The 25,804-nt window shown below is 38.8% G+C and overlaps 1 protein-coding gene across 3 annotated transcripts in view; it reads left to right on the top strand.

Annotated features, from left to right (window-relative positions):
- Positions 1 to 25,804, top strand: part of LOC126248838 (tyrosine-protein phosphatase 99A-like) — a 482,348-nt gene that overhangs the window by 308,847 nt on the left and 147,697 nt on the right. For 2 of the 3 annotated variants that reach the window (XM_049950255.1, XM_049950254.1), the window contains exons 3-4: positions 12,804 to 13,084; positions 24,671 to 24,927. In XM_049950255.1, the coding sequence (XP_049806212.1) occupies positions 12,804 to 13,084; positions 24,671 to 24,927 (538 nt within the window). The remainder of the gene's footprint in view (positions 1 to 12,803; positions 13,085 to 24,670; positions 24,928 to 25,804) is intronic. The other variant, XM_049950256.1, reaches the window with a different exon arrangement.

The following is a 25,804-nucleotide window of genomic DNA, read 5'->3' as shown; positions in this document are numbered from 1 at the left end:
AGCTGGTTCTTTGAAAATGGAAACACTTTTATTTTGCCAAGCATCGGTCCCAAGTGTGTTGCAAAATTTAGTTCTTCCCTATCCAGACAGAGTGGAGGTTGTATCGCAACCACTTATTGCATGCAGAAATATAATGTTTTCCAATATCTTTATATCTGGAGGATGTTTTGCAGTACAGCGCATGTCCTGTGTTATCCCTTCCAGATCTGCAAAAGAACACATTGTCTGGCGTTAAGGCCGTCACCAATACCAAAGGATCAATATTTCCTCGAATAATAACAACAACAGAATCGTGTTCAGAAGACAACGAAATTGATGTTTTCACAATTGACACATCCGTATCTTCTGCAGCCTGCTTGGAGACCATTAGTGCTCGCTGAAATTCCTTCTGAAACAATGAGATGATATGGGATTTTTTTTTCTTTTTTCATTCGGTAAAAAAATATCCATTGACATCTGCGGAAACATGGTTCTATCAAAGAACGACAAGCTATTTCGGCGCTTTTTGTGCTCCTTATATATTCTTCTGTGGGGTACCCACCGAAAGCTACCACAGCATTTTGACCATGATATCGCTGTACGTAGGTCACAATTTTTTTAAAAAAATAGAGGAAAAACATTCGCTTCGTTTCCAGTGAACTCTGTGTAGGAGGTAGCCATCACCCGCTACATAAACTTCACTTTTTCCCATTTCTACGTCACATGCAAAGTGCGCGAAGACAGAGTAAAATATAGATTTTGTCCCTGTGTGAATGCATTCCCTAGAAATTGCATTAATCGCATGAACCACATCTACATATCTCGTACATAATGGATTAAAGATGGTATTACATTCGGGAATACTATTTTTAACTGAGGATGTTATTTTCAACTTCGAGTCCATTTTTCACTAAAATTGCTAACGCAGCATTTCTCGCCTGTGTAGGCTGTAACTACAAATATTTTTTATGAACCTTGAAGGAAATTAAACATTCTACAACACTGGTTGTAATGTATTGTGCCCAAAACTGCACTAAAATAAGTTATTAAGGCAAAACCACTTACATAAACTTTCTGCGATTTCTTGGTATTTGCCGGCCGCTGTGGTCGAGCGGTTCTAGGCGCTACAGTCCGGAACCACGCGGCAGCTACGGTCGCAGGTTCGAATCCTGCCTCGGGCATGGATGTGTGTGACGTCCTTAGGTTAATTAGGTTTAAGTAGTTCTAAGTCTAGGGGACTGATGACCTCAGATGTTAAGTCCCATAGTGCGTAGAGCCATCTGAACCATTTTTCTTCATATTTTTGCAGATTTCACAGCCGCTTATCTCAGTAGCTGTTCCTAATTTCCCAACATGTTGTGTATGAAACTTGCAGGAAGTTTAACGACCTTTAAAATTGATAATGGGGTACTTTTTGCCCAAAATGCATTGAAAGCGGGTTACTGAAGAGAAACAGAAGAAGCGGTTTTTTCAAAATGCCGGAAACGCACAACGGGGAGAAAATATCTTGGATTTTTCACGAGAGGAGTAAGACATAAAACCTAAGGGAAGATCAAAATTACTCCACCTTTCGCAACCCAACCTCCTTTTCAGAGTTCTCTTCTACTGGGCCAGTAAGAGCACTGGTGATCGCCACACCGTGTGACAAGCCCACAGTAGCGTTGGACAGAACTGTGGTGAAATTTGGTACCAATGTGACATCATTATCCCACGTTACATCTCACATGAACTTCTGAGCCTGTGCTTCTTTGTTTGCTTGTGTCGACATGTTGCTGTTTGAAGCTTCGGAGAGCCCAAGGGTGGTGTAAGGTGTTACGCCCTGGCAGCGTTGCACAGGAATGTTGTAGGCACCTCTGAGCCAAACTGCAAACTTTTGCATCGCAGTGGGAGACAACTGCGAGGTTTTAAAATAAAAGTGACCCATTAATAATGTTGCGCAGTATATATAAAATGAAACTAACACAGAAAATATTTATTAGGTAAGGTGAGTGAAAGCCTTAGATTCATTACAGAATTAGTTTGCAGACTTCGATTTGTTGAAATGATTCTGGAAAATTGCAGTGAATCTGTAGAAGTGGAACAGATGGGCCAGAGGGCTGTATAGGATGAACATAATGGGAGCAGCCGTACTACTCTCAACCATCTCTTCGCCATTATAGAAGACACCATCACACTGTCGAAACGTTGTTTCGTGTAAGAGTCTTTGAAATAGCTTTTGCGCTCTCCGATTTTTAATATCTTAGGTGGTAACGTTCTCGCCAGTGCTTACAGATTTCCGCATGCAAATTTGAATTAATAAAACAAACTATGTTATAACAAAAAGCAGTGTGATGTTTCACTCCCAGTTTGATCAGCATTACAAAAGCTGGTAGTTCCTTAATTTTGTGTAAAGCTTTTAACTGTTTCCATAGTTTCGTTGCTCTTTAATCAAACTTTTTTTTCTTATGGGTCACGATGTTGTCACGATTAGGTTCTGTCATGCAGGAATATATGTTTGCAGTATACCTAAATTGGTTTGGGCGTAGTTTCTGGTGGGAATATCAGAAGCAACACCAGGCTACGGACCCAGAGATACTATGGTCACGGACTAACGATCGCGAACCTTACGCTACCATCTCCTCTCATCCCCCCCCCCTCCTCCCCCCCTCCGCCCTCTCCATCCCGCCAATTACTGGTGATAAATGTTTCTTCCACCACCAGATTCGAACCGGGTTCCTCCGAGTCGAGCGGTACCGCACGTTGGCCCCTTGATAAGCTTGCATTTATGGCGAATCTCACGCCCAGCGAAAGTCCGAAGCGACTGGAAAAACGTCATGGTGAGTCCTGTATATAAGAAGGTTAGAAGAACAGATCTGCAAAATTGCAGGCCAATATCCCTAACATCAGTTTGCTGAGGATTCCTTGAACATATTCTCAGTTCAAACATAATAAATTTCCTTGAGACCGAGAAGCTTATGTTCACGATCCAGCACGGTTTTAGAAAGCATCGCTCATGCCAAACTCAGCTTGCCGTTTTCTCTCATGATAAACTGCGAACTATAGATGAGGGGCAACAGGCAAGTAACATATTTCTAGATTTCCGGAAGGCATTTGACATGGTGCCCCACTGCAGACTGTTAACGAAGATACGAGCATATGGAATAGTTTCCCACATATATGACTGGCTCTAAGACTTCTTAAATTATCCTCGACGGCGAGTGTTCACCAGAGACAAAGGTATCGTCATGAGTGTTCCAGGCAAGTGTGATAGAACCTCTGTTATTCTCTATGCGCATTAATCTTCTGACGGACAGGGTGAGCACCAGGTTGCGACTGTTTGCTGATGATGCTGTGATGTGTCGGAAGGTGTCAAAGTTGAGTGACTTTAGGAGGATACTAGATGATTTAGACTAAATTTCTAGTTGGTGTGGCGGATGGCAGCTAGCTATAAATTGGAAAAAATGTAAGTTAATGCGGATGAGTAATCTTGAGATACAACGTTAGTAGTATCGTGCTTGACACAGCCACCTCGCTTAAAAATATCTGAGGTTAATGTTGCAAAGCGATATGAAATAGAACCGGCATATGAGGACTGTGGTAGGAAAGGCGAATTGTCGACTTTGGTCTGTGGCAGAATTTTGGGAAACTCTGGTTCATTTGTAAAGAAGACCGCATATAGGACGCTAGTGCGGTATATTCGTAAGTACTGCTCGAGCATTTGGGATCCGTACCAGGTCGGATTAAAGGAAGACAGCAAAGCCATTCAGAGGTGGGCTGCTAGACTTGTTACCGGAAAGTTCGAACAATGCGCAAATCTTACGAAGATCCTTCGGGAACTCAAATGGGTATCCCTGGAGGAAAGGTGGCGTTATTTTCGAGGAACACTATTGAGAAAATTTAGAGACTCGATTTTTCAAGTTGACTGCAGAACAATTCTGCTGCCGCCGACATACATTTCGCGTAAGGACCACGTAGATACGAGAAATTAGGGTTCATATGGAGGCATATAGATTCTCATTTTTCCCTCGCTCAGTTTTAGCTTGGAACAGGAAAGGAAATAACTTTTAGTGGTATAGGGTACCCTCCGCCACGCACCGCACGGAGGCTGGCGGAATATGTATGCAGTTGTAGATGAAGAAGCGTGCGTTGGCGACGTCTGTTACAGAGGCGAGTATGAGTGGCTGCCTCGGAAAGGGCATCATATTACGCATTTCTGTTGTCATTTGGGACGGCTTAGTTCGGTGGCGATTTCATTATATGAGAAGCGGTTATTTCGGATAAAAAGGCCTTATTTCGTTCCTCAGACGCAAACGAAGCGTGCAACTGCTGCAAAATCACTTGCATCTGTCACTCCAGAATTTTTCCAGAGGGCATGGATAAACCAATCACCTACATGGTGCCAAAAGTCACTTTATCTCAAATTTTGCAAACTTCACGAGATTATATAATCTGGGGTCATTTACGCAGTAGACGATAGTATAGCGGACATCTAAGCTGCTGAGAAGATGGACGTATGCGTGTTGGACTCCGCTCTGATCTACCGGGTGATCAAAAAGTCAATATAAATTTGAAAACTTAATAAACCACGTAATAATGTAGATAGAGAGTTAAAAATTGACACACATGCTTCGAATGACATGAGGTTTTATTATAACAAAAAAAAATATTGCTAGACGCGTGAAAGATCTCTTGCGCGTGTCGTTTGGTGATGATCCTGTGTTCAGCCGCCACTTTCGTCATACTTGGCTTCCCAGGTCCCCAGACCTCAGTCCGTGCGATTATTGGCTTTGGGGTTACCTAAGTCGCAAGTATATCGTGATCGACCGACATCTCTAGGGATACTGAAAGATAACATCCGACGCCAATGCCTCACCATAACTCCGGACATGCTTTACAGTGCTGTTCACAACATTATTTCTCGACTACAGCTATTGTTGAGGAATGATGGTGGACATATTGAGCATTTCCTGTAAAGAACATCATCTCTGCTTTATCTGACTTTGTTATGCTAATTATTGCTATTCTGATCAGATGAAGCGCCATCTGTCGGACATTTTTTGAACTTTTGATTTTTTTGGCTCTAATAAAACCTCGTGTCATTCCAAGCATGTGTGTCAATTAGTACCTCTCTATCTCCATTATTCCGTGATTTATTCAGTTTTCAAATTTATACTGACTTTTTGATCACCCGGTATATCACAGAGTGTTGGAGAGCCTGTTGAGCGGTAAAGGATCAGTATGGCTCTCCAGTACCATATGGCTTCGTATGGTGTTGGTACTAAGACGAGCCATAGGCCATCGTCATCATCAGGGCTTAAAGTTACGCTACACTGTACAAGAATTCTTCTCTGACTCGATTACTCGTTAGTGGATACTAATCTTGTTGAAGTAATACCGCTGTACACCCTCAGTGAGACACACTGAAAACTTGCATGCTGAACCAAGCAGTACGCGTGCTTTTTCTAGGTCTTTTTTAGAAGTGGTTGTGGGAAGCCAAGGAAGGAAACTTCGCTTCGGACAGCAACATTCACGGGAACACGAAGCATGCTGTTCTGCGGGGGGCTCACAGTCTGTGCCTTTCACCGATTTGTCACAAGGATAGAAGTGATACCCAGAGTTAACGAATGCTTAAATGTTTTGTCAGATGAAAACTGATACCACTGAATACGAGAGGACACACGAAGTTTTGGTTCTACTTTCTTAATTGGCACGCTCATGAAGTGACAGGAACTAATGAAAAGTAGTGGTTAAAAATGTATGTGTAAAAAAGTGGTTAGGTCCTGAACTAGAAATCCAAAAGCTAATTCGAAACCAGTCGTTTCTAGAATAGGATTTTTCTCTCACTTACTGCCTCTTTCACTTATGACAATGATTTGTTATTTTGAAAAATGCTCGAGGTTAGGCTGTAGGTCCCGATAGAATTGCCTGGGTAAGTCATTTCAGTGGCTGAAGGACTGCAACTGCATATCAATTAGGACCATGCTTGGTACACTGAGGTGACAAAAGTCATGGGATAGCGATATGCACATACAGAGATGGCGGTAGTATGGCGTACACAAGGTATAAAACAGCAGTTCATTGGCAGAGCTGTCGTTTGTACTCAGATGATTCAAGTAAAAAGGTTTCCGACATGATTATTATGCCCGCACGACAGGAATTAACAGACTCTGAACGCGGCATGGTAGTTTAAGCTAGAGATATGTGACATTTCATTTCGGAGATCGTTAAAAAGCACTCCGTCTTCAGGCCACGAGTGGCCTACCGGGACCATCCGACCGCCATGTCATCCTCAGTTGAGGATGCGGACAGGAGGGGCGTGGGGTCAGCACACCGCTCTCCCGGTCGTTATGATGGTATCCTTGACCGAAGCCGCTACTATTCGGTCGAGTAGTTCCTCAATTGGCATCACGAGGCTGAGTGCACCCCGAAAAATGGCAACAGCGCATGGCGGCCTGGATGGGCACCCATCCAAGTGCCGACCACGCCGGACAGCGCTTAACTTCGGTGATCTCACGGGAACCGGTGTATCCACTGCGGAAAGGCCGTTGCCAGGAAATCGTTAGGAAACTCAATATTCCGAGATCCACAGTGTCAAGAATGTGCCGAGAATACCAAATTTTAGGCATTGTCTCTCACCAAGGACAACGTAGTGGCCGACGGTCTTCACTTAACGACCGAGAACAGTGGCGTTTGCGTAGAATTGTCAGTGCTAACAGACAAACAACACTGCCTGAAATAACCGTAGAAATTAATGTGGGACGTACGATGAACGTATCCGTTAGGAGAATGCGGCGAAGTTTGGCGTTAATAGGTCATGACAGCAGACGACCGACGCGAGTGCCTTTGCAAACAGCACGACATCGCCTGCAGCACCTCTCCTGGGCTCGTGACCATATCGGTTGGACCCCAGACGACTGAAAAACCGTGGCCTGGCCAGATGAGTCCCAGTTTCAGTTGGTAAGAGCTGATGGCAGGGTTCGAGTGTGGTGCAGACACCACTAAGGCATGGATTCAAGTTGTAAACAAGGCACTGTGCAAGCTGGCGTTGCCTCCATAATGGTGTGGACAGTGTTTACCTGCAATGTACTGGGTCCTCTGGCCCAACTGAACCTATCATTGACTGGAAATGGTTATGTTGGGCTACTTGGAGACCATTTGCAGCCAGTCAGCGTTGGAATTGTTATGGATGACAATGCGCCATGTCACCGGGCCACAATTGTTCGCGATTGGTTTGAAGAACATGCTGGACAATTCGAGCGAAAGATTTGACCACCCAGATCGCCCGATATGAATCCCATCAAACATTTGTGGACATAATCGGGACGTCAGTTCGTGCACCGACAACTCTTTCGCAGTTATGCACGGCTATAGAGACAGCATGGCTCAGTATTTCTGCAGGGGACGTCCAACGGCTTGTTGATTCCATGCCAAGTCGACTTCCTGCAGTATGTCGGGCACAAGGAGGTCCGACATCGTATTGGGAAGTATCTCATGACTTTTATCACCTCATTGTAAAGCACTATGGTGTTCAAACAACCTTCAGGTTGAAGACGGCTTTATTTTTTAGCTTAATTATCATTTTTAGAAACTTAACACTTTCATCATTTCGAAGTACTCTCCATAACCTATGCATTTTGCAGTTACTCGAAACGGAGGTAAATGCTTCACACACACACTGCAGACACTAGCGCCAGCACACTACCAAAGATGACCAACGTCAGAAGTTATCGATAGCGAAAATTAATAACCAGCGGATGACGTAGCATTAACTGTGTCCCTTTGTTACTGGACGAGGGGGAGAGCAGGCTTTCACGCAGAATTTAAACAAAAATCGCCAGATCTATTTATAAGGTTACTTGGTAATTTAATTTCAACTGTTTCCTTAATAACGTTATCTCAGTAGCTGGAAGTGCTTGCCAGATCTACGTATTGTCATATTCCATACGATGACCGGTGTCAAGATGATAATCTTCAATCGCAGATTTGCTCGGCTGTTGTAAGCATGTGTGACGCATATGCTCAGTACACCGGTCCTCCATAGTCTTGATAATCTGACCAGTATATGACATGCCACAACTGCAAGAAATACGGTAGCTACCCGCCTTACACAAACCAAGATCATCCTTTACGGAACCTAAAAGAATCCTAATCTTAGATGGTGGTCGGAAGACACATTTTGCATAATATTTCCGCAAAATACAACCAATCCTGTTGGAAATACCCCCAGTGTGGGGACTTTGGTGCCGCCTCGGTATTACCATCACTCACCTGATGCACGGTTGGTCTATAGGGTAATGCACGTCTGAACTGTCTTTCACCATAACCATTCCAGTGTAGGGTTACCTTAGGAAGGGCTAACTCAGCTAACAAACCCTCAGGTCTGAAATGACGTGGGCCCTGTATACCAAGGTGCGAAGTACCCCTTGATGCTGAGCCCGATGCTGCTAACAGCCTACAGATTCAAGTCACTGTGAGAAGGCTTCCCATAAACGGCAGATCCCAACGTACCATCAAACTTCCTCCTGACCAGTGCTTCAAGGAAGGGACGGCAGCCATTCTTTTCCACTTCCATCATTAAACGAATATTAGGGTGGATTGAAATTAGGTCTTCTGAGAAGCCGAAAAAATTCTCACTACAACAAAAGTATCGTCTAAATATCTGAAAAACACGCAGGTTTCAAAGCCGCCGACTTTATGGCACATTCCTGAAAATCTTCAATAAACAAGTAGCCAATAATACGTGACAACGGGCTTCCCATCGTCTGCTCATAGTACTAGTCACTGAATGAAAAGTAAGTGGAAGCCAACACATGTCGAAACAGATTTTTTAATTCAGTACCAAACCTAACCCCAATTAACCGTAACGAGCCAGTCAAAGGAACGCGATTGAGGAGAGAATGTCAGAGTCATTCAACCGTATTCCCTCAAATCGTCGTAAGAAATCCGCAAAGTTCTTACAAGGGAACCTCCCCATCACACCCTCCTCAGATTTAGTTATACGTTGGCACAGTGGATAGGCCTTGAAAAACTGAACACAGATCAATCGAGAAAACAGGAAGAAGTTGTGTGGAGCTATGAAAAAAATAAGCAAAGTATACAAACTGAGTAGTCCATTCGCAGGATAGGTAACATAAAGGATAGTGTGAGCTCAGGAGCGCTGTGGTCCCGTGGTTAGCGTGAGCACCTGCGGAACGAGAGGTCCTTGGTTCAAGTATACCCTCGAGTGAAAAGTTTAATTTTTTTGTTTTCAGACAATTATCAAAGTTCAGGCACTCACACATAATTAACTTCGCTCTCCAAAATTCCAGGACATGTTCAGATTTGCTTGGACATATGCAGGATTTGACGGTCTACACATTGATAAATTTGAAAACGTTAAAAACATATGTTTTGACAGAGCACAGGCACAACTGTGCGACTGTGAAACTGTTCCATTCATTTGTTGCAGTTTATGTGACAAACTCTTATGTTTTCATCACTTTTTTGGGAGTGATTATCACATCCACAAGAAAACCTAAATCGGGCAAGGTAGAAGAATCATTTTACCCATTCGCCAAGTGTACAAGTTAGGTGGGTCGACATCTTATTCCTGTCATGTGAAGCACATGCCGTCACCAGTGTCGTATAGAATATATCAGACGTGTTTTCAAAAAATGGCTCTGAGCACTACGGGACTCAACTGCTGTGGTCATAAGTCCCCTAGAACTTAGCACTACTTAAACCTAACTAACCTAAAGACATCACACACATCCATGCCCGAGGCAGGATTCGAACCTGCGACCGTAGCGGTCGCGCGGTTCCAGACTGTAGCGCCCAGAACCGCTCGGCCACTCCGGCCGGCGACGTGTTTTCCTGGGGAATCGGTTGACCTATGACCTTGCGATCAAATGTTTTCGGTTCCCATTGGAGAGGCACGTCCTTTCGTCTACTAATCGCACGGTTTTGCGGTGCGGTCGCAAAACACAGACACTAAACTTATTACAGTGAACAGAGACGTCAATGAACGAACGGACAGATCATAACTTTGCGAAAATAAAGAAATAAAAATTTTCACATGAGGGAAGAATTGAACCAAGGACCTCTCGTTCCGCAGGTGCTCACGCTAACCACGGGACCACGGCGCTCCTGACCTCAGATTATTCTTGATGTTGCTAATCTACTACTCAGATTGTATATTTTGCTTATTTTTTTATAGTTCCACACAACTTCTTCCTGTTTTCTCGATTAATCTGTGTTCAGTTTTTCAAGGCCTATCCACTGTGCCAACTTATAACTAAATCTGTGGGGGGTGCGATGGGGAGGTTCCCTTGTTAGTGTGGTGCTCACACCGACCTACTACCGTCTTGCTACGTGATATCGGCCTAAGAGGAGCCCCTTCCTTTTGGGTCTTTGAAAGGCCATATAACCTAAGGGGAAGAGCACAATAAGAATTAAGGCTCTTACGACAAGGAACTTTCCTTCAGGAGGCTGTTTTTCTCTCAACACTTTTTGTGGGGTCAGCACCGATACTGCCATATCCTGAATCAGATAACAAACACTGCATCATTTGAACATAATCTTGCTTGGCCAAAACAACCATAGCATGCCCGTGCCCAATGATAGAACAACAACATCCGGATCAACTCTTAAGTGAATGTAAAACAGCTCTCTCAGCTGCTGCTATATTACCTTTGTGTGGACGTGCCCTAGTCAACACGACATGCCTCCCTCCTATCTCCTGTGCAGCATCACGAGATAGTTTGAAAACAGTCTAAATCTTCATCGTCAGAAGCTTTTTCTTTGTGAAATTCGTCATAAAATGTCGAGATATAGTATTTAACTCGAAGCCACGGAAACGTTCACACTTCGCCATTGTGCTATCTTCTGGAATTGCTCTGCAAACCGAGGTTTTAAATTCCCGTGCACAGTGCTTGCTTTCTTACAGTTTTGGATTGAAAATGACAGGGTCTGCGCCAGTCAAAATATCAGCGGTTGTCGACGATATCACCTGGCTTCATTCCCGTAAGTTATTCGAACATTTTATACGCCGGGAGAAACTGAATTCTCACAGTTGGTGCGGTGTTTTCATGGAGCAGGATGACGCAGAAAAATGATTTTGGACGTTTCTCCGTGACGCATTACAAGGGCGTGGCCAAGCAAATACCAATGTACGTACTTGAAGTTACTGTCTTGCGTTCATCCGCGCACTGGTAACGATGTGATCACTTGCCGAAACGAATGCGCCCAGCATTCTTTTCCTCACACACCGCATACTAATTCACTTTATCTGGGTGGGCTCCTTTTAGGAAATCTGAAACATACGGGAGTAGCACCGTTTCAGGTCCAAATTGGTACAGCTATCTTTCATCACCAATTGTGATGATAAATACTGCTTTTAATAGTCCGGAATCTAATTGTTCTGTCATTTGCTGGCGGCATTCAACGCGCTGAGTTTGCCTGCTTAGGCGCCAGACTGCGCTATATCCAACGACTGCAGAGTTTTTTAAACCGGAAATTATCATGCAAGATCTTACATACTGCTGCTGATTGGAACTCAAGAGTCACCAAGAGCCTGCTGAAGTCATTCCAAATAGTGTTGCATTCAATCCTAAACATCGTCGCACGGAAGTACTCCCATTCAAGTTGTAGCTCCATTGCTCCTTCAGCCTGTAGCGTTTAACGAAACAATAGAACACTAGCAGTCCATCCAGTCTGTCGATATAACTGAAATTTGCGCGACTCAATAACAATGCGTGTCTCTGCGTGCTACATTTCTTGGAAATAAAACAATCAACAATCAACCAGCACCCCAGGAAGACCCAGTTCTCCTGAACACCTCTTCAACACTGCGTGACCACACTTGAGCTCGTGATTGAATGAGATTAAATGATAACTTCTTACAGTGTATGAGTCACACGCTTCTGGTGGTTTTAAAGCTGTCAAATATTTGCATCTACTATCATAGCAACACAATCGAAATAAAGGAAAGCTGCAGACTGTGGCTCACTGGTAGAGTGTTAGGAAAGTATACCTTTCCTGTAGAGGTCGCCAACAAAACTTTTGGTCTGTGATTCATTTATCGATAAGAAGGTGGATTGTGCTGCTGTTATGTGCCATTTGTTATGGATGTTGCTGTGGCTTTACAAGTACAAATCTAATTTTAAATACTGATACGTAAAGATTTACAAAGCTACGATGTATCAAAGTCAATCTGAATTTGTTTATGTCGGGGATTGTGTCTTAACTCAGATATTCCAGCATTTGTACTTGTCACCAGTAATAATACACAAATCACTATTATCTAATACTGGTAACATAACAACAGGAAACTTTAAATATATTCCTGATTCAAATGTACGCCTTGAAACTTTCTCATAAAAGTCCATAAAACATAGTTTTGTGAAGAATAAATCTGAGAAGATCTGAAGCATTGAGGCAGGCATGGAGTAGTAGCACAGAAGTAACCTAAATGTAGGCCAAAGTATGTTAATTGCAGTGGACACATCCACAGAAGTACGTACAGCAGATTGTTTTTTTTTTTTTTTTTTCATAAATGTGGCAGCAGAAGACAAATTTTTGACTCAAAGTCCACGAGTGCCACAATGAAAGGCAGTTGCCATATGTTTAGTAGTAACTGCAACATCAACAGACACATTTGAAACCTAGGAAGCATACGCAGAATAAAGCACTTATGGAAGCTACAATTGTACAAATTGTCAATAAAATGGTAGTAACATCATGCTGAAGATCAGTAATCACTCTCTTACAATATTTCCAACTTAGAAACATCGGTGCAGTGGAAAACATATAATGTGATTTTCCTTAGCTAGTGGTGTACTCGGGTGACACTTTTTTTTTTGTTGCAGAGCCGTTCACAGATTACAAGATATGGCTGAAAGCGTTTACTGGGAAATACGAAGGACAACCATCTGCAGCAATATACCACAAAACAGATGTGAAAGGGCCAAGTGCTCCTCAAATTTTGAATGTAACCTGCCATTCACATGACACAATATACCTACAGTGGGAAAGGCCTACAGAATTCTACAACACCATTGACTATTATTATATTTTGTACCGTGACGAGTTCTCAAGTGACTACAAAGAAATAATGACGCAGACATCAAAGGAGCATCTAGAAACTATGGTACGTTTCTACCTTAGTTAAATTCTTGCTCAGTGTTGAATTGTGTCCACAATGAAACATTAATAACATAATTCATTGTTTCTCATTAGTGAATTAGTCAATTTTGAAACTGACCTGTTGGTAACGTGGAAGAAAAAAATGTCGACATGATTTTACAGTTGTGTAATAAAACAAATATTTTCTTAAATTTAATTGATCTGCAACATTTGAACTGAATTAATTTTATGTAGGATGGAAAATTTTGGTCCAATCAGACTGTTTTTACAGTATTGTGGCAATTAAACAATGTTAATATGTGAGACATTGAAAAGTTTCTGTTTATAAATTACGTGTACAGATGTAAGAGAGATAATTTTGAGTGAGGGCATTCTATCCTAGATGCCACATCTTGTGAACCTTTGCTAGGCCTATTTGGTAGAGAAGTGCAGTTCAAGAAATGTCACCAATGTTTTTGTGTCATGAATGTGACTTCTTAATGGACTTCCAGTGTTACATAATGGAAGTAATAATGGCTATTGTTATTATGTTTGTAAATGCTCTACCAGGACTAAGCAGACTATAAACATGGATGTTATTATACTAAAAAAAAATTCTAAATAAGACCATAGATGCCAAAACAATTTTGTGTGGTTTTGTAAAGCAGAAACAAAGTGCACTGTTCCTGGATATTATGTTCCCCCTTCATTTGTTCAGTGTTACTAGAGGCACATTAACTGAAACATCTATAAACATGACAGACCATTGGGAAGTAAGGCAGGAGCAGTTTAATCTTAACTGTAAAGCATGTGATGTGGATACTAAGTTCTACAAACTATAATGAAAATGTACTCATGAACTACTACTATATGGTGATTACACTGCAGTGCCCACACTTTTTGTTAGTATTCTCTCAGTGAGATAGTGTGATGAAGTTAATATGACTCATTGAATCAATTGAATATTTTCTGAAGTTAACTTATAAATTTTGAAAATACAAACTACTATTTCCTCAAGTATGTGCTCTGGTTACAGCATAATTTAGTACAAATAAAATTGATGAACAGTTGTTTTTTTCACATCATAAGAAGGTCTGATGCCTGTTCATAATTTATCCTTGACTTGATAGCAAAAATTTTGAAGACTTTACAATTTTTCTTCAGCATTTGTTGAGATATTTATTTGTGTTGTAGAGTTATTTATCTGTGCCCAAACCTTTTCAAGAAACGACATTTGTCTTAATCTGATAGACAACGCTGTCTAGTTGAAACTGTAAATAATATATAGCAGCACAGTACATGACGACATACTTCGACCTACAATTTCATGCAGTCTCATTTGCAACTGATAATGACTCGGCATCAATAAGAAGAAAAATATAGCTTCAAACTTACAGTGATTGTGCATACTCCCTTTTTCTCCCCATCACCAGCAGAAGTGGATGTATATTTCCTCATGGTGTTTAATAGCCCATGTTACGAGAAAGATTTGCATGGGCTTGAACTACTTGCAGTTTCTTGTACTGTATTTCTACTAATCTTGTTAATAATTTCTTGAATTACATGTAGAATGTGATACAGAAATTTTCTATGGGCTGACACATAATGATGAGATGATAACATAACTATACCATGTTTAAAACAAACAGGAATGTTTAAGTAGACATAAGTGCTGTTGACTTCATGAGACTATCCTGTAAAAACTGTCATTAGTTTCCTACACATATGGTTTTACTGTGTAGCAGAAAACCTTCAGTGATCTAGCTTTGCAACAGGCTGTGTGTCTACCCTGTACATGCATGTAGATTAAATTTATTTTTAACAGAAATAGATTAAAATGTTTTACATATAAATATAAAGTATTTTTATACATTAAATTTTTACTGATACTCATTTTTTACAGTAACAAAATTGACAATCATTGATATTACAAGATGTTCAGATATACTGAAACTTTAGTTGGTAGTTACTGTTTTATATGATGAAACATAAAATAATTAATTCATAACATTAAGGTAATGAAAGCATTACCTTAATATTATGAATTAATTTGTTGGACAAATTAGTTTTATTTCTTTCCCAAGTGTTTTAGTAGCAATAGAACATGTAACTCCATTTGTCAGGGTAAATGGTCATTTTCGCATAGACATGATATTACTTTTAAATAAAACAATTGTTATAGGAGTACATCAATCAAAAATGTTTCTTCTTTGATTATGAATTCTATGTATGCTTCCTGTTCCTTGCAGAAGCTAAAATGTAACCATAATTAAAACAATGGCAACAGTAATTTTCTGTAGATAATCACTAGTACATCTTCACAAGTATAACATCAAAACAGAATTCAGTTGATCAAATGTTTCAATTGTCTGTCCTCACATCTTTACATTATAAGAAGTTAGAAATACATTATCACCAGTCAGATGCACAGCAGACCAGCTTATGAATGAATTGTTTAACTAAGAATAAAGATTGTGTATTATTGTTATTATTCCTCTTTTTTCTGTTGCTGTTAGGTTATCTCAGCACCAGAATTTTAATGAGTCACCTAACTTTGATAAATCTTGTTCAGTTATGATGTGCGGCATAACTGGAAAGAAGACATGTATCAACATTCCTTTCCATCTGAATCTAACCCTGGTATGACTTATGAGGTGGCATATTCATCTCCTTCTAAATTACTTGTTGAGATTGTAATTACTTGAATACTGCCATTCAATTCCAGATCCAGATTCAAACACTGAGTCAGATTTCATAAACTACTTCACAGTTTTGAATTACCCATCCAGTGATTGCAGTCACTAATCTCTGATCTCTGGACTGAAAAATATCAACACCAACTTTACAGAGTAAAGACACAAACCCACACAAAAGCAAATGAATAAGTGTCCATTAGTGATAACAATTTAAGACACATTAAAAGTCCTGGAAAGTTAATTTGATTAGACAAATACTATCTCAATAAAACCTCCACCACCCTAGCCAATATTTCAGCTTCCTCTACAAGGAACAATATGAAGTAGGGTTACTGACAAAAAGTATCTGACTTTTTTGTCAGTTTTGGTCTACGCTTCTTCTGAATTTCCTGTCCATATTCAAAATGACACAAACTTCACAGCAAGCTGTAATTGAATGTTGGTCCTTGTCAGCCCACAACAAGATCCACAAGGGGTACTCTAAAACTTGATATACAGTTTCAGATGCAAAACTTTGTCTTTGGAGTCACTTCAGCAATTATTTCTCTTCAGTTATTTATCAAATGACTGACTACTCCATCATATACCTCACAACATTACAGTACATGCCCTTCTGAACCATTCCCAACTCTTGCCCTGTATTCAGTATACTAATTAAGTAAATAATGAATCAAAATAGACCAAATAAATGAAATGAAAATGAAATGATTCTAACTTCAGACTCCTTTCTTCACTAAGTGCCAATGTCTCGTAAAGCTCACCCATATCTCAAAATTAATCTTCAATAATGTTTCTCATAATATCATAACCAAATTATTAGCTTATATGTTAGTAACCTATGCAGTTATTAGTGAAATGACCTGACCCCCCCCCCCCCCCCCCATGCCTCCAACAACAACAACAACAACAACAACACCTGCTCCTCTTACATAGCATGCCTCTGCCTTGTGCTGCCTTCTGGCAAGAATGTTGGGTACTGGTGTACTGTATCCTCAAATCCTGCACTTTCCATTGACATTGTGGAGAGAGATTCTTATGTTAGGATAAATGATGACGTTGGGCAGTAGCAATCTTTATGCTCACTGAACCTTCCCAGAGGCAGACTTGCTCTCCAATATCAGATACCATTGGCTTACATGGGAGGTACCTGATCTGAATGAGAGTAGTGGTTGAAGACCAACCACTTTCAAAGCAATTGAATTGGCAGACTGAGAGGCCAGTAACTAATTGGCATCTGAGTGCAACCATCCCTTGGCCACAGCTGATGCATCCCAATACATTCCTATGACAGATTTACGCTGGGTAACCATTTTGTTAAAAACACACATATCCTAATCTATAAACAATGTGTTACACAACTCCTTCGTTTTGTAGAAAAACTGAAATAGCTCTCCTGCAGAAAAAATTAGAAGTTCAGTATTCTCAAAATAAACTCAATATACACAAAAGGATAGACAACTAGCCTTTCAGTAGATCACATAAATGGCTAATGCTCATTGACTAATCATAGAGCAATGAAAAGTAGAAAATAAAATGTGTCAAATGTGAACAAAAGTGATGTAATATCAAATGGGTGGATTACAGGCATGGATCATCACTAGAATTAATTGTTTTTATGCATACTGTACAAAGCAGACACAAAATACATGCGAACTATAATTTTATTACCAAAACAGACTTTCTGAAGTATGTTAAGACAGTACCCCCACCCCCCCCCCACCCCCTCCTTTCCCATTATCCATGGGAAATGTCCAGCAGAGAATGACGTAGACATTATCATAAACTATGGCTCTCATATAGCTATGAGATACATATAAGCAAGAACCTTCCATGGTCACTTAAATTTACATTCCAAATGAGCATGAACAATGGAATATTCACATTTGGAACTCATGTTTTACTGCTAAATCCTGCAAGTGTTGCCTACAGTTCACATTCTACCTTTGGCATTTGCATTTCTGCCACATTTCTATTCTCCAGAGAGGCTGTTCTTGGTGCCATTCCTTCCATTGTTAAATCACTAATCTTCATGATCTAGATATCAGAATTTAAATAGGGATGAGAAAGGAAGTAGAATATCTTGCTTGTTGACAGAGGGTTCTCATGATTGGTGTGTCTGTTACAGTGTTACATTGTTTTGAATCAGCTTCTCATCCGTCATCCATATTGAAGCATCAGTTTGGGGAGAGTGCTTGTTTGTGCAAGTACTGTTTGATATGTTCAGCAGTTTTTGCTCCACCTCCTCTGTGTTCTGAAAATCCTCCCTTTTCAGGTCCTTTTCTATTGTAGGTACAGGAAAAAGTAATGGGGGTGGGGGCTAGACAGAAAGAGTAGGGTGTATGGGCAAACCATTGTCAACCTTGTTTTTGGGCAATAACTGTCTGACACTCAATACTGTGTGGGTGATAGGGCCAATCTTTCGAACTCCACATTGTAAGTCATTTTTTCTGCTGTGGCTCACACAGTCATTTCATTCTTAGAAGACAGTAATGATGGTTATTTTATTATATTGTGTAACAAATTTGTGGTGGGCTATCTCACTGCATTGAAGAAACAAAGCAGCATTGTTTTTAGTTGGTTCTCACCTGTTTTGCTTTCCTTGGTCACGATGATGAAGCATTTCAGCTATTGTAGAGTCAGAGAAAGAAGAGCACTGCAGTGGGTTTGCCACTGCTGCTTTGTACATGTACCTCAACCGATCACATAACGCAATTTCGTATTATATGTCTCTATGATGATAACTTGAAGTTGTTGCACCTCTATAGACAACTATTGCTTTAGCCTGCAGCCATTTACATTTTGAAGTTGAAAGCTGGTAACAGCACTGCCAGCTGTCTGTGATCTTTCATTGACTCTACTATAGCTCAGTTGATATTATGTTCTGGGTTAAACCTGTAACACCATATCTCCCAATATGTAGTGATTGCTGACAAAAACATAATGTGAGTGTGTTGTTCTGTCATGTCTGCAACAGCTACATCACTGAAACCATGAAACAGTGCTTACGTAAAGAAGCACTAGGATGGACCTGGCCCTTTTTACATGGATGATAGTTGTTCACCTGATTCAGAACAGTATTTAAGTATGGAACCTTATAGAACACATCACTTTCACCCCTCCACCCACAGGATAGGACTTACAATTATCCTCAAATATGAAGTTTTTAAGCAAAAGGGAGGGGGGGGGGGGGGGGGGGGAGGAAATGGAGAAAGAGGAGATTGAGCTGAGTTCTGAGGATTCCTAGGTAGAAATGCAGCAGTCTTGTCTGTTCACTTTTTGTGTGTCTTTTCTTACAGTGTGCAGGAACCTCTGTAGAGCTTCAAACTGTAACATACAGGCTTTCTCTATCATTAAAAACTAAGACAATATGTTAATTTCTATAGATTGTTTGTATAAATATCATTCTAATTTTGAAGGTGTATCCATGTTACTCAATGTCACACATTTTTTGAACAATATACAACTGAAAATCAATTTTGAGCTACTTACATCAAAGTACATTTATACCTGGTATAAGATAATGGGCCATCTCTAAAAAATTAATTTTAGGTGTAAAGGTAGCAAATTGCTGAATAGTTGAGGCACAAGTTATCAGTAGGCAGATAAACAAAACTGAAATTATTACTAGCTCTCAAACCAGTTCTGCTTCAGTGATACAGAGCACACATACAGTATGCACTGTTACACCTGCACAGCTACAGTGACCCTGTGAGGATGAAATAAAGTGATCTCATTCATTGGTAGGATACTGGCAAAATGCAGTCAGTCTACAAAGGAGATTATTATGAAACACTCGTGTGACCTGTCACAGAATACTGCTAGAGTGTACGGGACTCATGCTAAATAGGACAAATGGGAGATACTGAATGCATACCAATAAGCGCATCTTGTATCATCACCAGTTTGTTTGACTCACAGGAGAGTGTCACTGAAATGCTCAAAAACCTCAACTGTTAGATATTTGAAGATAGGTGCCAATTACCTTGCAAAAACCTACTTACAAAGTTGCAGAAGCCAGTATTAACTGGGGATTGTGGAAATATACTTTTGCTCCCTATGTATTGCTCTCAAAGGGACCACAAAGACATTTAGATTAATTTCAGTGTGAACACAGGCATTTAGGCTGTCATTCTTTTTTCTATGTGTACATGAAAGGGATGGGTAGAAATACCAAGTTCCTTCAGTCCTGCACATCACATTGATTGGTTCAAAATGTAGGACAACATCTGCTTAAGAGTTTAGTTTCTGTATAAGCGAAAAGGTAAAATACTTTTCTTTGAAGCAATATTGTATGATTTCAGCATGTGAAATACATGAAATAATGGTAAGTGTTGTATTGAAACCATCTTACACTGTTCATATAACATCTTTATAGTCGTTTTATTAATTAAATTAATCCTTAAGTTAATTTTGAGTCCAAACCAAACAGTGATGTGAAAGGTTTCCCAAACACTATTTGTGGTCACATAAGGTACACACTCAGTTTTCTGCCTTTCATTGTTTTTTGAAACAGAAATATATTATTCAGTTGTTGAATTGGTTCTTAAAGTTCACCACTACTCAGTGTTTCAAAAATAAAGGGTAACTTTGTGAGGAAGTGAAGACAATGTGGTGGCACCAACCTGGCAATTCAACCTTCTTGACATGCTTTCATAAGATACAAATTACATGTCACGTAATAGTAACTCATTAAAGCTTAGCACCATGATTGTTATTCAGATAGTGAACTGTTAAAGTCATAATATGCTTTAGTTGAGAAAATGCTGCTGACTGTTGCCAGGCAGATAGTCACAGGAAAACAGAGATTTCACGTGCCAGTTATAGCACACATAACAAGTTCTTTGTGACCACCACAACCAAATGCTAGTTGTGTCTAATATGCTAATGACTGTGATGAGTTAGTTTGCAAATGGATATACATACCCCAAGAGGATGTCAGACAATGCTGTAAGTTAACAAAACTGTAGATATCTCAGCACTGAAAAAGTAATCATTGGAGCATTACTCTACTGATCTGTTCTGATTTTTGTGAAAGAGACTGCATTTGAAGTATCATTATTCTGATGAGTTACTAAATAGGATATAAAATGTAGGAATATAGGAAAATTTTAAGGAAACTAAGGAGTTCAGGCAAAAAGTGTGAAATGATGATGAAAGAATAATGTTCAAGAGAATGAGGAAAACGAAACTACATGTTCAAACAATGGAAACATGAGGCTGGAATATCGACAGTATTATGAAAAGGATCAGTTGCTCCTCACCATAAAAATGACATGTTGAGTTGCAGACAAGCTCAACGAAAAGAGTGTTACACATTGAGCTTTTGGCCAAAGCCTTCTTCAAAAAAGAAAACGCACACACATTCACATAAGCAAGCACACCTCATCCATACTTCATAGCATAACTGTTACCTGTACAAATATAGTCTCGGTAGCTGTGCCTCCATCAAATATGGCTGAAAAGTTGGTGTTTGAAAGTAGGCAATTTTAAATGGTATGGTCTATACCAAGTTTTGAGTTCAAATACTTGACTTACACTTTGATCACCAAATGATCGAGTATTTATGTCCAAATTGAGTATCATTTACTTAAATTATGCACAGATAATCAGCTAGCCACATACTAGACTCAATTGAAGATCTGTAATGAGATTATTAGAATGCATTAGCCTAACACTGAAGTAACTATTGAGAAAAGTTCACAGGTGGCAAGCAAATTATTAAGAGAGTCACAGATTTGTACTCTTAATACGCTGTCTTTCAGATCTAACAGTCAAATGAAAATAAATGCTATGTGCACAGTTATTATCATGTGGAAATATCACAGTTCACTGTCTGACCCTATTGGAACAGTGTGTGTTACTGAAGTTTGACATAGTCCATGATATCAATTGTACATTCACTGCCCAAGTAATCATTTAAAACAGTTGCTAAACCATGAAGCAAACATCCAGACACAAAATTTAGATAAAAAATGTTACATTTTCTGACTTATAAGATAAATTACATTATCTGCAGTACATTTCCTGGTATCATTGAACTTAGGTCTTGGTCTATTCAAACTCACTACAAACTGACTTAAAATGGCTTCCAACATACTTCTTCAATAGGTTTACAATAATGAGATCTGACTTTAGCTATTGTTGTGTACTAGACTTTCACAAATTACAATTAAAGATTTACATTTCTCTGCAAATTAATAGTAGAGGGAGATCTGTTTTAAAAAGGATTTTTAGATACAACAGTAATTTCTATTTAATTATTCTGGCTAGTATGTCTAAATATGGGATTCAGTTTCAATAGAAATGTTTTTACTAAAGAGGCTAATAACTCGAAACTAAATCAGTGGAAATGTTGCTAACATATTTTTGTCATTAGCTGTATGGGTGGATGTTTCCTTGATTTATATATATTTTTCATCTACCTTATCAGGAAGCCAGCAATCGGGTATGTTTACTAATGAACAAAGACAACAAAATCTGAAATTACTGATGTTTTGTGATTAGCATAGTTATTAGGCAAACTAAACTAACTATACTAATGGATTCTAGATAACCAAAGAAAGATAATAGATAGTAAAGTTAAGTTGTAAGAGTTCTGGCTCAGTATCTGGAATTTTAGGTACTATGTGCATTTCATAAAAATAGTGTTATTGAAGATATTACAAAATTTGAAATAATTGCACAATGTTGCATGCACTCTGTAGCAACACCCTCAAATGGAAACTTTCTGGTCACTCCTTATTTAAAAAAAAAAAAAAAAAAAAAAAAAAAAAAAAAAATATATATATATATATATATATATATATATCAAATGGATGATGTAACTCAGTAATGTGAAGGAGATGTTGAATATAGGATTATCCATTTTTGTATTATGTGTTTACCATGTTTCTTAAAGAAAAGGGAGAAAAATACATTGTGTATGTACTACCAAAGAAAAAGGACAATATAATATGTGATAGATTGAAAAAATTATTACCTAGTACTAAAAAACTAATTTATGCCATAAACAGATATTGAACATTGTGAACTAATAGTTTTCATTCTGAAAGATAGTTCTTTTGTTGCACCTATGTAGAAGACAATGCACAATAGAAGTATAATTGGTTTGGGGCCCTTATGTGCACAAACTAACTGGCGAAACATGGTTTTGTTGATATATGGAATTACTGATATCTTCAAAAGAAGCAATTCATTTGTATCTTAACTTCCCAATTTGCTTGCCTATTTTGCTGAACTCACCATCAGAAAAAAGAAATTAACATCACTCAGTAATGAAGTGCTACATTTGTTGCAAAAGCATTTACAGAGACAAAAAAGTAATTCTGTCAGTACGGTGAAATGTTCAAAAAGTATTTGAATAATGCTGCTGCATTAACTATGCTATTGCAACTTTTTGAGACTAACGCTTGTTTCCATTTTTTCATCACCACCATATTGGCACATTGATACAAACTCCAGAGAATCAGTTTCACTTCCTAAAAATATCACCTTGTGAATTAAAGGTGCTGGTAGATTATGCAAATTTTAAAAACAAATGGAAAACATTTATGCTTGGCAATTACTTCTACTCCCTAGATGAATTTCTGAATAGGTAGTATGTATGTGGTTGGGCTATATTAAATTTTGCTGTACATGAAGATAGACAAATTCTAGTAATATATACAGCCAGCATGTAGCCATATTTTTGTAAAGTAAATTCATCTTCTTTGTAAAGCTACTGACATGTTCCATGTTATAGCGAGTTATCATAAATATGATCCATGGAATACGCAAAAAACTAAATGAAACTAAACTCACCACCTTATAGCAAAAGATATTTAAGCCTGAAGGAGGCTCCTTAAGAGACTGTATCTTTTCACGATTCCTTTATAGAGTGAAATGTTTTCAGATCAACATACTCAGCTCATTTTTTGGAGTACCAGTTAACAAGTTCATAGTACTTCATAATCTTTAAATGTGTCTCCTTAAAATTAATACATTTTGAGTTGTGACACAGTTATTACACATATGCTTGCATGACTTGTGAAAGAAAACATCTGTAAATCTGTGCTGCCTTTTATCAGTTCCAACAATGAACTAACTTTCAATGGACAGCACAATCCTGGTATGAAGTCATTTTAATATAATGCACAATGTCACATAATTTCTTGCAGCTGTAAAAATATGTCAATAATCTCCATAATTAATTAGCAATTTTTAATAAGGAATGGCTCTGTTGCCCCTTCAGATGATATGTGTGTGACTCAACTCATTAATTGCTGTTTAGTTTTGTTCCTTAAACCTTTGCTGTCATATACCTGAAGAAGAGCCCCTGGTTCCAAAAGCTAGCAGTTATGTGGATTTCTGTGTAGATGTAGATATTGCTTGGTAACTCAAGTTTTAATCTAGCTGTATTTACTTGTAGCAGAGAGTTCTTTAATTTTCAGCACTATAGAATTATGATCATTTAATTGTGAATATTCCATTGCATATAACATTAAAATTGTGATCAGCAACAAGAAAAATTGTATCACTATTTATACAGGGACATAAACACATGTTACTGAAAATATTTCAGTTGTTTTCAGGGCAAATCTGATTTATGAATACCAATTAACAGTGGCTTGCCTCTTTCATGTGTGTCTAAATTAGCACTTCCTGTACTGATAATATTAATTCTGCTGTCTGATATTATCTTAACTTAATACTCTTGACAACAGCAGTTGTGTCTATGTGTGTTTTGACTTTCTCCCAAAAACCATACAGAAATTCTGTTTGGGAGAAAACCAAGAGAGTAAACATTACTGCCTTGATGTTAGCACGTGCCAATATTTTTATACAGTTTAAAATTTGAGGAATATTGCAGTACCGTTTTTCATTAGATCAATACCAGATTACATTACTGATGTTCTCATTCTCAATTTTTGAAACAGATGTTCCTACCCAATTTAACAACGAATACTGTTTACGAAATAAAAATCAAAGGAGCATCACATAGCATCTTCTACAAGGATCGGATTCTGGGAGGGGAAGAGTCTGTATTGAAAAAAGTGGAAATACGACCTAATTGTGACAAAGAGCAGACATTCCTAGATGAAACAGAAGAAGAATTGAGTCCTGGTGTTATTGCTGGCCTAGTGTGTGTGGGATGCTCTCTTGTATTTACTGCAGTTGGTTTCTTAATTTGGAGGTAATGTGGTTATAAAATAAATGAAATTAAATGTGTAAATTTAGTTCTAGATGAGGAAATTATTTCCAAATGTTACAAAAGTATGGAAACCAATATAGCAGTAAGTAGTGCCATGCATGCTACATAAAGTTTACTTGTTTCTTTATTTATTTGTACAGCTCCAAATTTACAGCATACATGTGAGTATTCAGGAACTTATAGATAAACACATCAGTTCTTCTGCATGAGTTTTCAAGATTTTTAAGTTTAGTTTCTGTCATATGAACAACACTCTTTATGAGCCTGATTCTCTAAATATTTTCCAGATATCAGAAAATATATGAGTTTTTATTTGCTCCAAATTGAAAAGGCCTCAATGTATTGTTACACAAGATGAAACAGTTTTTACCTATCATTTATAAAATACTTTAATGTGCTTGTATTTTTGCCAGCTTATGTGTTATTAATGTATTTGTAAGCTTCCTCACTCCTTTTCTTTTCCTTTTATTCTGAGAGATAAATGGAGTACTCTAGTAATTGTGTATGGTGTTCTTTATTGTGTATTGATTAAATCAGAGACCTGATTAAGCAAAAATCCACAGTGACTGTTTTGCTAGAGATTTCAATCTAGTAGTGGTGGTAGTGGTAGTAGCAGTAGTAGTAGTAGGAGTAGTAGTATTTATCCATAGATCTCTTTTAGAAGTATACTGGACATGTCTTGGTATTACAATTTACACACAACAAAAATAAAATAACTCACATATACAGGCATTTACAGACTTATGGGTCTAGAATGACAAGAATGGGACAGGTAGTCACTCATGGCTTTGTGGTAGGAATTATTCAGGCATTTGCCTGAAATAGTTTAGGGAGACCACAGAAAACCTAAATCAGGATG

This window comes from Schistocerca nitens, chromosome 3, assembly GCF_023898315.1.
Source record: "Schistocerca nitens isolate TAMUIC-IGC-003100 chromosome 3, iqSchNite1.1, whole genome shotgun sequence".
In the NCBI taxonomy this organism is placed as follows: domain Eukaryota; kingdom Metazoa; phylum Arthropoda; class Insecta; order Orthoptera; family Acrididae; genus Schistocerca; species Schistocerca nitens.
Note: the sequence above shows the minus strand (reverse complement) of the source record. Positions and strands in the feature narration are given on the sequence as shown.